This window comes from Corvus brachyrhynchos, unplaced genomic scaffold (assembly GCF_000691975.1).
Source record: "Corvus brachyrhynchos isolate BGI_N302 unplaced genomic scaffold, ASM69197v1 scaffold285, whole genome shotgun sequence".
Classification (NCBI taxonomy): domain Eukaryota; kingdom Metazoa; phylum Chordata; class Aves; order Passeriformes; family Corvidae; genus Corvus; species Corvus brachyrhynchos.
In genome coordinates, this window is record NW_008238323.1 from 581,229 (window position 1) to 595,623 (window position 14,395).

Below are 14,395 nucleotides of genomic sequence, written 5' to 3' on the forward strand. Positions count from 1 at the left end.
GTCCATGAGCCTGTTCCAGGATCCAGGGGAGACTTTCCCTGCTTCATCCAGTTGCTGGTGGACCAGGTTTCAAGCAAGAGAACACTCAGCGTTTCCCTCTTCCTTGGTGCAGCAGGTAGTGTAGAGGAAGAAGTTAACTCACACAAACAAAATCTTACCTTTTAAACAAAAGATAGGGACATGATGGGTTAAAAAATAACATGCCCATTGCACTGTGGAGAGGTGGCAGGCTCCAAGGAGTGTGAACAGATCTTCTCAGGAATATGGGTGGCAGCCAGAGCATTCCTAAGATGTGTAATTCTGAGTTTTTCAGCTGTGCTTATATTAGGAGTTTTATTTAATTGTTTTTGAATGCTCTCCTGAAGGCTGATAGAGAAGCTGGCTGGAATTGCTGCAGGTACCAGTGCTGAGGTGCTTCACAAGTTTGGAGGAGTGAAACTTAGGTCTAGGAGGGAAGCAGCAGGTCTGTGCTGACTTTGCTGTGCTAGCTATTCCTTAGTTTTCTATGGGAGAAGAAAGAGGAGGTAGGGATCTCTTACCTGTCATGTGAGCAACAGGCTGGAGAAAGGAGAAAGTAATTTTTCTGACAAAATCACAGAATCACCGAGGTTGGAAAACTCCTCCAAGACCATCATGTCGAACCTATGCCTGATCCCCACCTTATCACCCAGCCCAGAGCACTGAGTGCCATGTCCACGTGTTCCTTGGAAGCCTCCAGGGATGGGGACTCCAAACCTGCCTGAGCTGCCAAGAATTCCTTCCCAATATCCCATCCAGCCCTGCCCTCTGGCACTGGGAAGCCATTCCCTGGGTCCTGTCCCTCCAGGCCTTGTCCCCAGTCCCTCTGCAGCTCTCCTGGAGCCCCTTTAGGCCCTGCCAGGGGCTCTGAGCTCTCCCTGGAGCCTTCTCTTGTGCAGCTGAGCACCCCCAGCTGTCCCAGGCTGTCTTCATAGGAAGACTTGAATGGCAACCTCGATCTGACCCCCTGAGTGGTGGCAAGAATGATCTCTCAAGTCCCCCAGCAAGGAATATATGTTGTCATGGAATTGGGATATATCTTGTCGTGATCTTTGCCATGGAAGTTGAGCTGCATACATTTAACAAGTAAGGAAACGGAAAGATGAAAATTGTCTTGTGGTTTAGGCAGTTGAGTCCAGAAAAACTTAAGTCTTCCATGCCTCTTTGCAGTTTTATTATATTTTTTTTAGTCTGTTAAGCAGAATGTTTTAGAGAAAGACTTTCCCAGAAGCCACTTGGTCTTGTTCCTCTCATGTCTCAAGAAACAGGTGAATTGAATGCCTGCAGTCACAGCAAGCCAACAGGAGCAGTGTGCTAAACTCACTAACTGATATAAAAATCTAACTGCTCTGGAAAAGTCATTTCTTGGATGCCTCGACCTGTCTAGCAACTTTACAGGTCACTTCTTTCATTGGTTGTCTGGATTTCTTCCTCCCCCTTCCCTCCTCTGTGTGGGGATGAAATTCTCCTGAGGGTCTTACATCAAAAGCATTAGTTAATATCAATACCCTGATTAGCACTATTTAAAAATAATACTGCCAAGATGGTTATTTTGTAACATGTTTCTGTGTTTGTTTCTGCCTCATATTTTGCCTGATAGAGTTGACAGAAAATGCTACTGGAAGTTCCACTATTGGTTGAATTATACACATTCACTGTGTTCCCTTGCATTCTGACAAGGGCAATAAAGTACCAGGATGGTACCCTGGGCAGAAGCCAAAGGAGTTTCCTATTAAAACCAAAAATAATTAAATAAAAAATAATTTAAAAATAAAAGCCTGAACAAAACCCCTCTGGGAACTAACCTCCTCTCCCCAAAATCCCACCATAATAACCCGAACCAAAAAAAGCCCCCAAACGCCACCATCCAACAACTTTTAATGTCTCACTGTGTGAACTTGTTGTTGGCGTGAGGTTTGCTGTTCCAAGGCTGATAGATGATTGAGTCAGACAGTTCCTCTAAAATTAAATCCAGCACTGGGTGGATTTGCAGTTTTTCCCACATTTCTCATTCGTTTTCCTCTCTCTCACTCTCTTCAAGCATGCACTTAGTCTCCCAGGTTCCAAGTAGTCATAATACTGTGGTATTGTGCTCTTGTGTAATACCATGAAACCTTTATTTATTTTTTCTTGATATTGTGGTCAGATTTGCAGCTTCAGTTATACTGGACTGTCTTCAAATGTGCATCAGGAATATTGTTCCATCTCCGAAATTGTATCACTTGTGTCCAAAGGAGTTGAAATAGGTGTTTCCAGCAACAGGCCAGGAGTTCGGCTAATAAAAATGTGAAGATTCCTTGTTTAAGATGTTCCCTTCCTATAGTTATTTTTAATATATTTCTAAAAGTGAATTAATAGTTTATTAGAGTTATTCCCAGCCTTATCTGGCCTTTTGTTTCAGGAGTGTGTTATGTAATTTGCTTTACTTAATTCTTCAGGGTGTCTGTCTCTGGGTATGTCTACTACTCATACTCCAATTACATATAATGAAAATGCCGTCAGGGATTTCCAGCTAACAAAGTTATTCCGTGCTTCAGCATCTCTGGGCAAGTAAGAGAGATAGACCCTATCTGGAAATGTTAGATTTATCACAGACTCATGGAATCATTAAGGTTGGGAAAGACCTCAAAGATCATCAAGTCCAACTGTAAATAATACATATAGTTATAGGTAATATGATTTCACTGAGTTTACAGGTATTGACTTTGGTTTTGAATGTTTTGTAGTTTTTCAGATTGAATACTTTTTTGTGGGTATCTTTATACATTTCTGATGCCTCTGTGGTGTCATAAGCTTTCAGGAGGATGCAAGTCTGCAACTGAGCTTCATGGTCCTGGGAGAAGGTGATTGTCCCCTTATTTTAGAGTTCAAAACAAGAGAAAGAGTTATGATGCAATAGATGGGGTTCCTGCCCCAACGAAAGCTTGGATCATTTCAGATGTCACAGTAAAGATCTCCTGAGATCTAGTGATAAAAAGGAAGATGAATAGTTTAAAATGAAATAAACACTGTTTTCGCAGTGGAATGAGGGACATGCTTATTTATCAATCTATGCCATTTAGTGTTTGCAATCTTTCTCAGTTCCATGACATTTGAAAGGTTGTGCAAAGTATTGGAGCTGGGATTAATTGCAGGAAGCAAACTGGAAAAGACTTTAAAAGAAAGGAAAGAAAAATGTGTGTATGTAATTTGGCTGGGCAACAAAGGAGACCTGACTGTGCCTTTTATTTAAGGGCTGTAAACACTGAACTGGGGCAGAAATGTTTTATGGTATTACATAGAACCACTTAAAGGAATAAGTAGATGAAACTGAACAAAGTAATGCTTAGCTGAATATTAGGGAAAAAAATCTTAACATTGAGGTTTATTAGATTATGGAACACTCTTCCCAAAGGATGTGGTTCAAGCTCCATTACTAGTCCCTTGAAATTAGACTGGATAGAATAACATGCTGTACTGGAGGGAACACTGTTGCATGGATAGGGGATGGACACAGTTACCTAATACATCTTTGCATTTCGCTTGCTTCCATGATTCATTTCCTAAAAAACGGCTTCCAGAATGTGTTAATGACATCACAGCCCCGGCCACTTCAGACTCATCAGCGCTTCTCTGGCTTTGGAGGGTTTATGTGGAGATTTCCTGGGCTCTCTTTTCCCCAGTGGCTCCCACACCCCAGCCATTCCCTGTGGCTTTCCTGTCCTGCTGCAGCACTGGGAGCAATAGGAACATCAAAAAAGGGAGTGCCTGGGGTGTATTTTAAATGTGTGGGTACACAGAGACATAAGCTCGGCTACTCCTGGACAGGCTGTGACCAGGAGTGGGGCAGGCAGGGAGCTGGTGTTGCAGAGCTTGGCTCCACAGAAACAACTACCTTCTGCTGTTCTTGGCAAGGAGGATGAAAAACTGGTCTCCTTTACACAATAGTGTTATTAGGTGTGAAAACCCTCAAACAATTAAGTCATACTCAGTCATGTATTTCAATGAGCCAGTTGAAATCTGTGAAATATAGAGCAGTTGTTCTGTTGCAGTGATTTGTTGAGAAGAAAATAACTTGGTTTTTAAATCACTTCTATAATTCTTTTTAACATTTAAAGAAGTAATCTAAAACATGCACTTAATCTTTCTATAGCATTTCAGTCACTTTCCTGTAGTATTTAGGAATTAAATACTTAAAATATAGTAGTAAAGCAGCTGAAATATAACACAGCACCTGAAATAAAGCCCATGGCAGTCATCTATGTAAATTGTGTGACTTTGACCTTGCACTAAGTGGTAGTTCGATGGGATTTTAAGCCTGAATATGCAGTTCCAAGTGATCACACATTTACTCTGATACACATCATGTGCCATGCTTGTGTTCCAGACAAGAAATAGAGTCAAGATGGACTGGCCCATAGATGTTGTCTCAAAATGCTTTTAAATTTAGTGTCTCCCACATGTGAATTCTTGCTGCAGCCTGCTGATGACTTAGAGAGCAGCTAGCCTACCAGTATCTAAAATACGAATTTCTTTTGCTAGACTGTGTGATGTCCAGAAACTATTCATTTATAGCTGTTTGTAAAACTTCTCCTATGTCTCAAGCTAATTTGGGTTTATTCTGTGAGTCCAGTACTGGACAATGAAGAGCGTGAAAAATACTGCTGAAAATTAAAAATTTTTACTTTTGCCATTTGTATTACCATGCCAGGTGAAATGTTTTAAAAGCCTATCATTTATGAGAACTTGTGTCAGCTGAAAAAGTTACTGCAATTAAAAAGTGACTGCAAACAAAAAATTGCAGTAGTGTTTAGGACAGCCATTTTTGTGCTTCTGGGTTTTGTAGTTTCCCTATTTAAAAAGTCTGTAGTCACCAGATTGACTTTTTCAATCACAGGTTGTCGTTTGTGTGTAAGTCAGTGTGTTTATGCTACGAATGAGTTTAGTGTTGCTTGAGAATGGAATATTTAATATGCAGGTTCATAAACCACGTAAAAATGATTCCATATTTCCTGTACTTCAACTTTGCTAGTTTCTTTCTGTAATGAATCCTCCCAAATCTGCAATAGGACTTCCCTCTGCTGTTTTTATAGTCTTTTAAGCAAGTATACCCTGTGTTCCTCACAGTTTGCTGTTTGAGTTCCTTAGCTAAAGATCTGAGATGTTGAAGATGTGCTTTATAAAGTATAAAATGCCCCTGATACAGCAGTTGCCTCACTGATCCCCTTTCATGATTCCATGGACCTCTTTTTCCTCTCCTATTCATTATCACATAACATCCCTGTGGCAGCTTGAGAAATTGCTTGCATGGAAAAGTAATCGTAGGAAAGTATTTATGTATTTTTAGCTTTCTTCTAACACAATGTAGCAGCTGGAAACAAGGACAAGAGCCAGCACAACGTGAACTGCCAGCTCTCCATGGGCCACCAGAAAGTGTTCATCAGACCACAGTGTGAGAACCATTGAATTGACTTAAGAAATGTGACACACATAATAAGCGTTAAACAAAAAAAACAATACTCAAGTTCCCAGTGCTGCTCCTTGAGTGTAATAAGAATTAAACAGTAATTGTAATGTTTTTTAATAATACGTTATTTACTGGGTTTGGTGGAGGAAGTACATGATGGTATCAATTAGATGCAATGAAAATCACTTTTGCTTTAGTTCTTCTTCATCTGTATTTAGTGATGCCTTAGATGCTGTTGCAGCATTGGACGATCTTCCGGATGCTAAAAGTTTCAGAAGTAGGAAAGCAGAGTGGGGAGCTATGGTTTGACCTGGATGTGTTACTAACCATAAGTTAGATTTGTTCTGTTGGGATTTTTTCGTTGTGGTTGAGTTTTCTGTCTGATATTTAACACTGGTTTTGCCAACTTCTGTAGCCTTATCTATTTGTATTCTTTCCATTTTTGCAACAAAGGAGCAGGACTGTCATTTTGGAAATGCCAAAATGACAGGGGGAGATCAAGAGACCTTTTGAAGATCTTCATGTCTATTAAAACTCTTTATTTTGTCCTATTCAGTCTCAAAAGCAGCCTGGGACTACACCTCAAGTTGGTGCCTGTGGCAAAATAATTTCAAAAGCAATAAAAAACTCATTGGGAGGATGCTAAATATGTTTGAGAGGACATGGGTTATGTGATGTGGAATGAGGGAAGGATCTGCCCTCTTGCCAAGCTCCAGTGAGGAGAGACAGCGTAATCAAAAAGGCTTTGCCAGTATTAATTGCAATTTAATGCCTATATTTAAATGCAATGAAGGATGTTCAAAGAAAGGTTGAAGTTCAGTGATTACTTTAATTGAATTTTTCAGCTACTATTAGATTAAAAAAAAACCCCAAACAATATTAATTTCCTAGAAAGAAACTTGGAAATAAGTAACTACAATTTCCTCAGCATTAATTTAATGCTCTGTCCAGCATGAGAAGTCAGAGAGTTTGTCTTCTGAGGCTTGACACTGAAGGTTGAAAGGTGAATAATGCATGTTTAGCAGAAGAATTACAACTATTTTAATAACTAATCCAGGAGAGCTCAAAAATCAATTATAGCTCACAGTCTGTTGATCTGCTGACTTAGAATAATGGTAGACAGTGTTAGAAGTTGCTGACTATAAGTTGCAATGCTTTATATGAGTGCAATGAGTTTTTGGAGTACCTTCTGCACTCTTGGTTTCAAAGTATCTTCAAAATCAAACTCCTAAAATTCTTCTTGATCTTGTGAAACTATAAATAAGTGCGTTTAAACTTCTCTCAAAGTAGGTACAAACATGAACCTTATTTGTATCTCATTGTGTAACAGAGACCAGGCATTAGGCTGAGATTTCTGCAGAGTTGTGTTTACATCAAATAACAGTCAGGTGAAAGAAAGTTCTATTTTGATGACTGTGTCATAACTTCATTTTGCCATTAAGTGTTGTTTCACAGACTGTCAAACTAGATTAAAGTCCTGGATTTGTTTTCGTGGCTGTAAACTGTGTTTCCAGCTATCGTACAGAAGATCTCAGCTTCCTGTTGCAAAATAACATAGTTTGCTCTTATGACCTGCTTTTCTTGCTCTGCCTTACATAGAGTTGTATGAACAGGGGAAAAATATCTGTGGTGGCTAGTTTAGTGGAAGAGAAGGGCAAAAATGAATCTGTTCATTTGGTTTTAAAGGTAAACGCAGTCAGTTCCTTATCAAAGTATTACAGTATTTCCCAGAAATAATTGGGAGAATTCTACATTTCCGTAATTGGCAAAACTTCTAGCAATGTGGCTCCACGTGGGACTGAGTCAAGAAATAAAGTTATATCAATGAATCCCAGCGCTGGTCAGGCGGGAAGGGCCACCTCAAGTTGGTGCCTGTGGCAAAATAATTTCAAAAGCAATAAAAAACTCATTGGGAGGATGCTAAATATGTTTGAGAGGACATGGGTTATGTGATGTGGAATGAGGGAAGGATCTGCCCTCTTGCCAAGCTCCAGTGAGGAGAGACAGCGTAATCAAAAAGGCTTTGCCAGTATTAATTGCAATTTAATGCCTATATTTAAATGCAATGAAGGATGTTCAAAGAAAGGTTGAAGTTCAGTGATTACTTTAATTGAATTTTTCAGCTACTATTAGATTAAAAAAAAACCCCAAACAATATTAATTTCCTAGAAAGAAACTTGGAAATAAGTAACTACAATTTCCTCAGCATTAATTTAATGCTCTGTCCAGCATGAGAAGTCAGAGAGTTTGTCTTCTGAGGCTTGACACTGAAGGTTGAAAGGTGAATAATGCATGTTTAGCAGAAGAATTACAACTATTTTAATAACTAATCCAGGAGAGCTCAAAAATCAATTATAGCTCACAGTCTGTTGATCTGCTGACTTAGAATAATGGTAGACAGTGTTAGAAGTTGCTGACTATAAGTTGCAATGCTTTATATGAGTGCAATGAGTTTTTGGAGTACCTTCTGCACTCTTGGTTTCAAAGTATCTTCAAAATCAAACTCCTAAAATTCTTCTTGATCTTGTGAAACTATAAATAAGTGCGTTTAAACTTCTCTCAAAGTAGGTACAAACATGAACCTTATTTGTATCTCATTGTGTAACAGAGACCAGGCATTAGGCTGAGATTTCTGCAGAGTTGTGTTTACATCAAATAACAGTCAGGTGAAAGAAAGTTCTATTTTGATGACTGTGTCATAACTTCATTTTGCCATTAAGTGTTGTTTCACAGACTGTCAAACTAGATTAAAGTCCTGGATTTGTTTTCGTGGCTGTAAACTGTGTTTCCAGCTATCGTACAGAAGATCTCAGCTTCCTGTTGCAAAATAACATAGTTTGCTCTTATGACCTGCTTTTCTTGCTCTGCCTTACATAGAGTTGTATGAACAGGGGAAAAATATCTGTGGTGGCTAGTTTAGTGGAAGAGAAGGGCAAAAATGAATCTGTTCATTTGGTTTTAAAGGTAAACGCAGTCAGTTCCTTATCAAAGTATTACAGTATTTCCCAGAAATAATTGGGAGAATTCTACATTTCCGTAATTGGCAAAACTTCTAGCAATGTGGCTCCACGTGGGACTGAGTCAAGAAATAAAGTTATATCAGTGAATCCCAGAGCTGGTCAGGCTGGAAGGGCCTACAGTGGGACATCTGACCCCACCTCCCTGCTCCGGGAGGATCATCCCAGAGCACATGGCACAGGGTTGTGTCCAGACAGCTCTGGAATATCCCCAGGGAGTAGACTCCATGCCTGCTCTTCACAATCTGCTCAGGGCTGGGCCTGCCCAGGGCAGCAGTTCTGCCTCCTGTGCAGGGCAATTGCTGGGCTCAGGCCCTGCCCGGTGCTCTGGTGCCGCTGCCGGGCCCCGGAGCAGAGCCCGGGCCCTGCCCTGAGCCCTCCCTGCAGCCAGGGACACCCAGGGCTGAGGGCCCCTCTCAGCTGGGGCTCCTCTCGAGGCTGAGCAGCCCCGGCTCCCTCAGCCTTTCCTCACAGGAGATGCTCCAGGCCCTTCAGCATATGTGTCACTCTGCACTGGACCTGCTCCAGAAGCTCCATGTCCCTCTTGTACTGGGGAGCCTGGATCTGGCCACAGTTAGAAACGATGGACAAATACTAGGGAAATGCAATTAAAAGTATCCTGCAGAAAACAGTAAATTGTAGAAATTAAATAAGTGATCCAAATACTTAAATATTTGTCTTGTTTTCTGCTTGGATAGAGTTGCAGTGCTGGGTAATTTTGATATCACCTTCATTTTTTAGTTGTTGCTAAGTTGTGCTTACAGTGAATCAAGAACCTGTCAGCTTCTCATGATTTCAGAAGGAATTCCTCCCTGTGAGGGTGGTGAGGCCTTGGCACAGAATGAGGCCCTGCCCCATCCCTGAAAGTGTTCCAGACCACGTTGGACAGGGTTTGGAGCAGCCTGGTCTAGTGCAAGGGGTCCCTGCCCATGGCAGGGGGTGGAATGGGATGAGCTTCAAGGTTCCTTAAGGCACAAGGAACTGGGAGGGGACACAGCCAGGACAGCTGACCCAACTGGTTGAAGGAATATCCCATATCCTGTTATGCTCAGCAGTAAACTGGGGGGTATTGGCCAGGGGTGGGTGGACACTGCTCAGGGTCTGCAGCAGGTGGTGAGCAACTGCATTGTGCATCACTTCCTCTGTGTATTCTTTTATCATCATTATTATCATCATCATCATCATCATCATTTTCCCTTCTTTTTTGGTTCTGTTGAATTGTCTTCATCTCAACCCATGAGTTTTGTCTTTCTCTCAGTTCTCTCCCCCATCTCACCAGAAAGGAGAGAATGATTGGCTGTGTGGTGTGTTTCAACAATATTGAAGAGACTGTTTTAGGGTTATGGATTATTGACTTCATCAGGCTTATAATTAGGACTAGAAAGGTAGTATTTGGTACTGTAGAGCCTTTTCAAGACTTTTTAAATCTTCAGAAGCAGTTTGCCTGATGATGGTGGTTCAGGTAATCTACCCTTCTCTCCTTTTCATAGTTTAGTGGTTTAGTTTTGAGAACCCTAGCTTTCCTTTGCCACCTTCCAGAGATGTAGAAAGCTTTATAAAAGCATCTGGAGTTTGTATTTCTTTGGTGTTATATAAAAAAATGATAAGAGGATAGAAGTAAAATAAAAAAATCTCAATGTGAAAGAAATCCAGTCTATATGTTGGAGCATTTAAGCAAATTTCTCTTCATGCCTATAATGATGCCAGGCAGAACTAGTACTGTTGCAGCCGTCTGTGGCTATCCTGTTGGCTTAAACAGGAACTTGCATAGAATCATGGAATCCTAGGATGATTTGGGTTGGAAGGGACCTCAAAGCTCATCTCGTTCTACCCCCTGCCATGGGCAGGGACACCTTCCACTATCCCAGGCTGCTCCAAGCCCTGTCCAACCTGGCCTTCATCCCTTTTAAACATGGGATTTTTTCCCTTTTATTCTGGTTTGGTTTCTTTTTTTCCTGTGATGTTCTGAAGAAACAGAATCTGAAATGTTATTCTGGCCACACTGTATCGGTGTATATTCTTCTAAGTTTTCTGTAACTTCAGATATGAAAAGTTAGTGAGGAAAGCTTCTAAGGGAGTGCAGTAGAAGTTACTTTGTTTTGCATGTTAAAGAAATTAAATATAGTTTTGTAATTTTGAAATGTGCATAAATATAAAATTATGTTTAACAAAGTAATATCTCAGGTATTGTGAACATACCTTTCTACTGCATGCAGGTAGAAACTGCCTGTCTCTCTGTCCTCCCAGGCTCTTTACCTATTTAGCATTTTAATCTGATGTTTATGATCAGAAACAATATTTTCCTTTAAAACTTTTTTGACTTGAGTATGTTGGGAGCACCAGCCAATATTTAGCACCTAATGTGACATTGCCCTTTGCAAGTGAAAGGAATTTTATGAACCTGTTACATGGGATTGGTTTTCTGGAGGACTTGCCAACGCACGAGAGAACTTCAGGAGGTTACTTGGGTCACATATTAATGTGCAGATTTCTCTCGGACATACTGACCTCATTCTCCCTGGTGGAAGATTCAGATTAATCACCAGTGTTTTGGCCGTATCCCTCTTTTCCTAACTATTGAGGAAAGACGTAGTAATGGCAGATGCCAGCCACAGAAGGATGGGGTGGTGGAAGATTAAAAATGAACTAAAGTTTAAGAAAGGAAATGGGATGAATTTTAATTTACTTAACATGTAATAATAAATGTACAGTTATTTCAGGGTTTTTAAAATAGTTTCTTTGCATGTTACTTCTCTGGTTAACTCATGTGAACTTAAAAACTAACTTCATGGTCAGCATCATTCATTCTGATAAGGACACTGGATGAAAAACCTGGTGATAAAAGGTTATTAATGTAACACAAAATTTTTGCTAAGAAGGCTGCAATTATAGTGCTTTTTATTGTAAGAACTCTCTCAAGCTGCTTAACACTGAGTGGCATTAGCTTCCTTGCCCATGACATGGCAGTAATTGCCCTGCAATTGTCCTAATGAGGGAGCATTGGTTTGTTACATAATCTGACTATTATGTTTGAACAAAAATACTCATTGGATGGCTTGAAATTTTGTCGTGCTAGGAGTACTTGAAATTTTTTTATTGGTTATACTTTAATGTTTTGCATTCAAATGGCTTACAGGGTTTTTGTCATTTATACCTTGAATCTTGCAGACTAGAAGATTGGAAACTAAACTTGCTTAATTTTTCTGTTTTCTTTAAGAATGTGTGTTGTAATTAATTTTTGATTTAGGCATTAATTAAAAGAGGAAATAGGGATTTACCTTTTTATAAGTAGAGGCAACTATTTTTTTTTTCCCTGTATAACTGACAGCTTTGACCTGTTAAATGAATAATTTTATGAAATGCTCAGTCTCTGCCATAAAATTTCAAGATGCTCTCAAAAAAATGAACTGCTAGGCAGGCATTTGGGGATGAATCTAATACAGTGTGATTGGGAGGGGTTGCTTCTTATCCCCTTGGAATGAGTATATCAAGAGCCCAGATGTGATAAATGTAGAGGTTTTGTCCTTTCCTCTGACTCTGTACCCCCATAATGCTGAGTGTGCAGTGTCTCTGTTTCAGTTTTGGTTCTTTTCCTAGTTTTTCTCAGTGCTGTAATACAGTCCCATGAACAGTGGCAAGGATGTAAGGACTGATGGACTTGCTGGACAGGGATGAGGGGTGTCCTTTAATCCTCCTCTGATGCTCCTTCTCCTCTAATCAGTATTTGGGCATGTAGCTGGTCATCTGGGTTCACCAATGCTCCTGTAATCAGGGACAGGAATTTCAAATGCAGTAGTTTAGTATTGGACTTAATTCTTTTTAGTGCTGTAAGTATGAAAATGACTCTGCATTTGAGGCTCAAACATCAAAGTTTAAGCAGTGTGATAATGAGAGTTTTTTCAAGCAGCCTTTGGGGACATTACATTGGCTTTATACATTATGCCTTACTACTGGAGCTGTACATGCACAAATGTACAGTTGTGGAATCAGAGAATGATTTGGTTGGAAGGGCCTTAAGGCTCATCCAGTGCCAATAGTGGCAGGGACACCTTCCACCATCCCAGGCTGCTCCAAGCCCCATCCAGCCTGGCCTTGGACACTGCCCGGAATGGGACAGCCACAGCTTCTCTGGACAACCTGTGCCAGGGCCTCACCATTGTCAAAGGGAAGGATTTTGTCCCAATATCTAATCTAAACCTACCCTCTAAAGAAGCCTTGTTTATTAAAATATGACCAAACCTATTATTTGCTGTTTTTTCTCTGCAGCTGGCCTGTGGACAGTGTTCACGCTGGGTGGGGTGGGCAGCAAAGCATCGGCGCAGCTGGAGCAGTGCTCCCCTCTGGCCAGCCAGAGCCTGCTGCTGCTGCTGGTCCTGGCCAACCTGACAGATGCTCCAGACACCCCGAACCCCTACAGGCAAGCCATCATGTCCTTCAAGAACACACAAGGTTTGTATCTGTTCTTACTTCTGAGCCTGAACTGATGAAATGGAGTTTTAAGTTGCTGTGATTGCTTAGAGGTTCTCTTTCCAAGATTTATTGTCCTTCCAGCGAGCCCATGGAAGAGCAGTAATAGCATGTTTTCATCTGGGAGTTTTGACGTGGAGTTCCTCAGCTGCTGGAACATAGTGGTGGGGACAGAAGGAGTATACTTTGTAAAACTGACTTATAAGTAGATTGGTTATCCAGGAGTCTGCAGGAGTCCCCTAAAAATTTGTAGCACTTTTTATCCTGGAGTCACGTTCCTTAGAGAGAAAGTAAATAATGAAATTGCTACCTGGGTTTTCTGACTCTATTCTTGTATTTCAAAATTAAGAAAAAAATGTTTAACATAAAACTTCCATGAGTTTTGTTTGTATGGGAGATTTCACAGTTGTTTTGGTGCTTGTCTGGATTTTGACAAGGCAGGTTCCAGTCTGTGTGTCAGGTAACTGCAGGTACCATGTGGCACTGACTGGCAGAGGGTTTTGTTTGGGACATGGGAATGCCCTAACACAGCTTGGGTTATCTAGATAGCTCAGCATGCAGCCTGTGCTTTTCACAGAATCCCAGGATCATTTAGGTTGGAAGAGCCCTCCAAGTTCAACCATTTCCCCAGTACTGCCAAGGCTACCACTACCCCATGTTCCCAAGTGCCACATCCACACAGCCTTTAAATCCCTCCTGGGATTGGGACTCCACCATTTATCCATGCTTAAATCTGAGTCTGAGCCATGTGGTTTTACCTTTCATTGGCTTTGTGCAGGTTGGCAGCGTGCACAGAACTCAGGAGCTGTGTGACAACCTGTGAAGCCACAGTAATATCCTGAGTTATGCACTTTCTTCTGGGGAGTTCTTGTATTTCTTTATCCATTAAGTTTTAACCAGGTTGAGCTCTAAATTAATTCACCATTACCTAGGAAGATTTATTGGGTTTTGAGGGTGGAGGATTGTTCTCCCAAGAAGAATTCTGAGTCCTAGCATGCTTCTTTGATTTATTGGATACCATTTACAGGTGGTTGAGATCAAACTGTTGATAAAGTTTTTGTTTTGTTCTGTCTTTAAACTGCAAGCTTCCTTTAATGTTTCTTTTTGGTTGACTTTGTTTCATGCCATCAATAGCCAGTAATGTTTTCATTAAAGAGCGCTATACATATATCATTATAAAATTTTAAAAGAACTTATTTTGTGTCAAATGTAGTATGAAAAGCTGTATTTTCTCTACATGTGTATGTTGCTAGAATGACTTATTGTTTCCCAGAAATTTGTTCCCACAAGCAATACTCATAATTGAGCTTAAATTTGATTTCTGTGAACATTCTAAGGGGTTCATAAGAGGAAAGTAATGCAAAAAAAAGAGGCTAGGTGCTGTCATAATATATACTATGAAAAGAAAAATGGCATTTTTGTTAAAGTAATTTCTGTAATTTAATTG

The 14,395-nt window shown here is 40.5% G+C and overlaps 1 protein-coding gene across 13 annotated transcripts in view; it reads left to right on the top strand.

Moving 5' to 3' along the window:
* Positions 1–14,395, top strand: part of DYM (dymeclin) — a 224,476-nt gene that overhangs the window by 54,938 nt on the left and 155,143 nt on the right. For all 13 annotated transcript variants that reach the window (XM_017734321.1, XM_017734324.1, XM_017734328.1 and 10 more), the window contains one exon: positions 12,748–12,930. In XM_017734321.1, the coding sequence (XP_017589810.1) occupies positions 12,748–12,930 (183 nt within the window). The remainder of the gene's footprint in view (positions 1–12,747; positions 12,931–14,395) is intronic.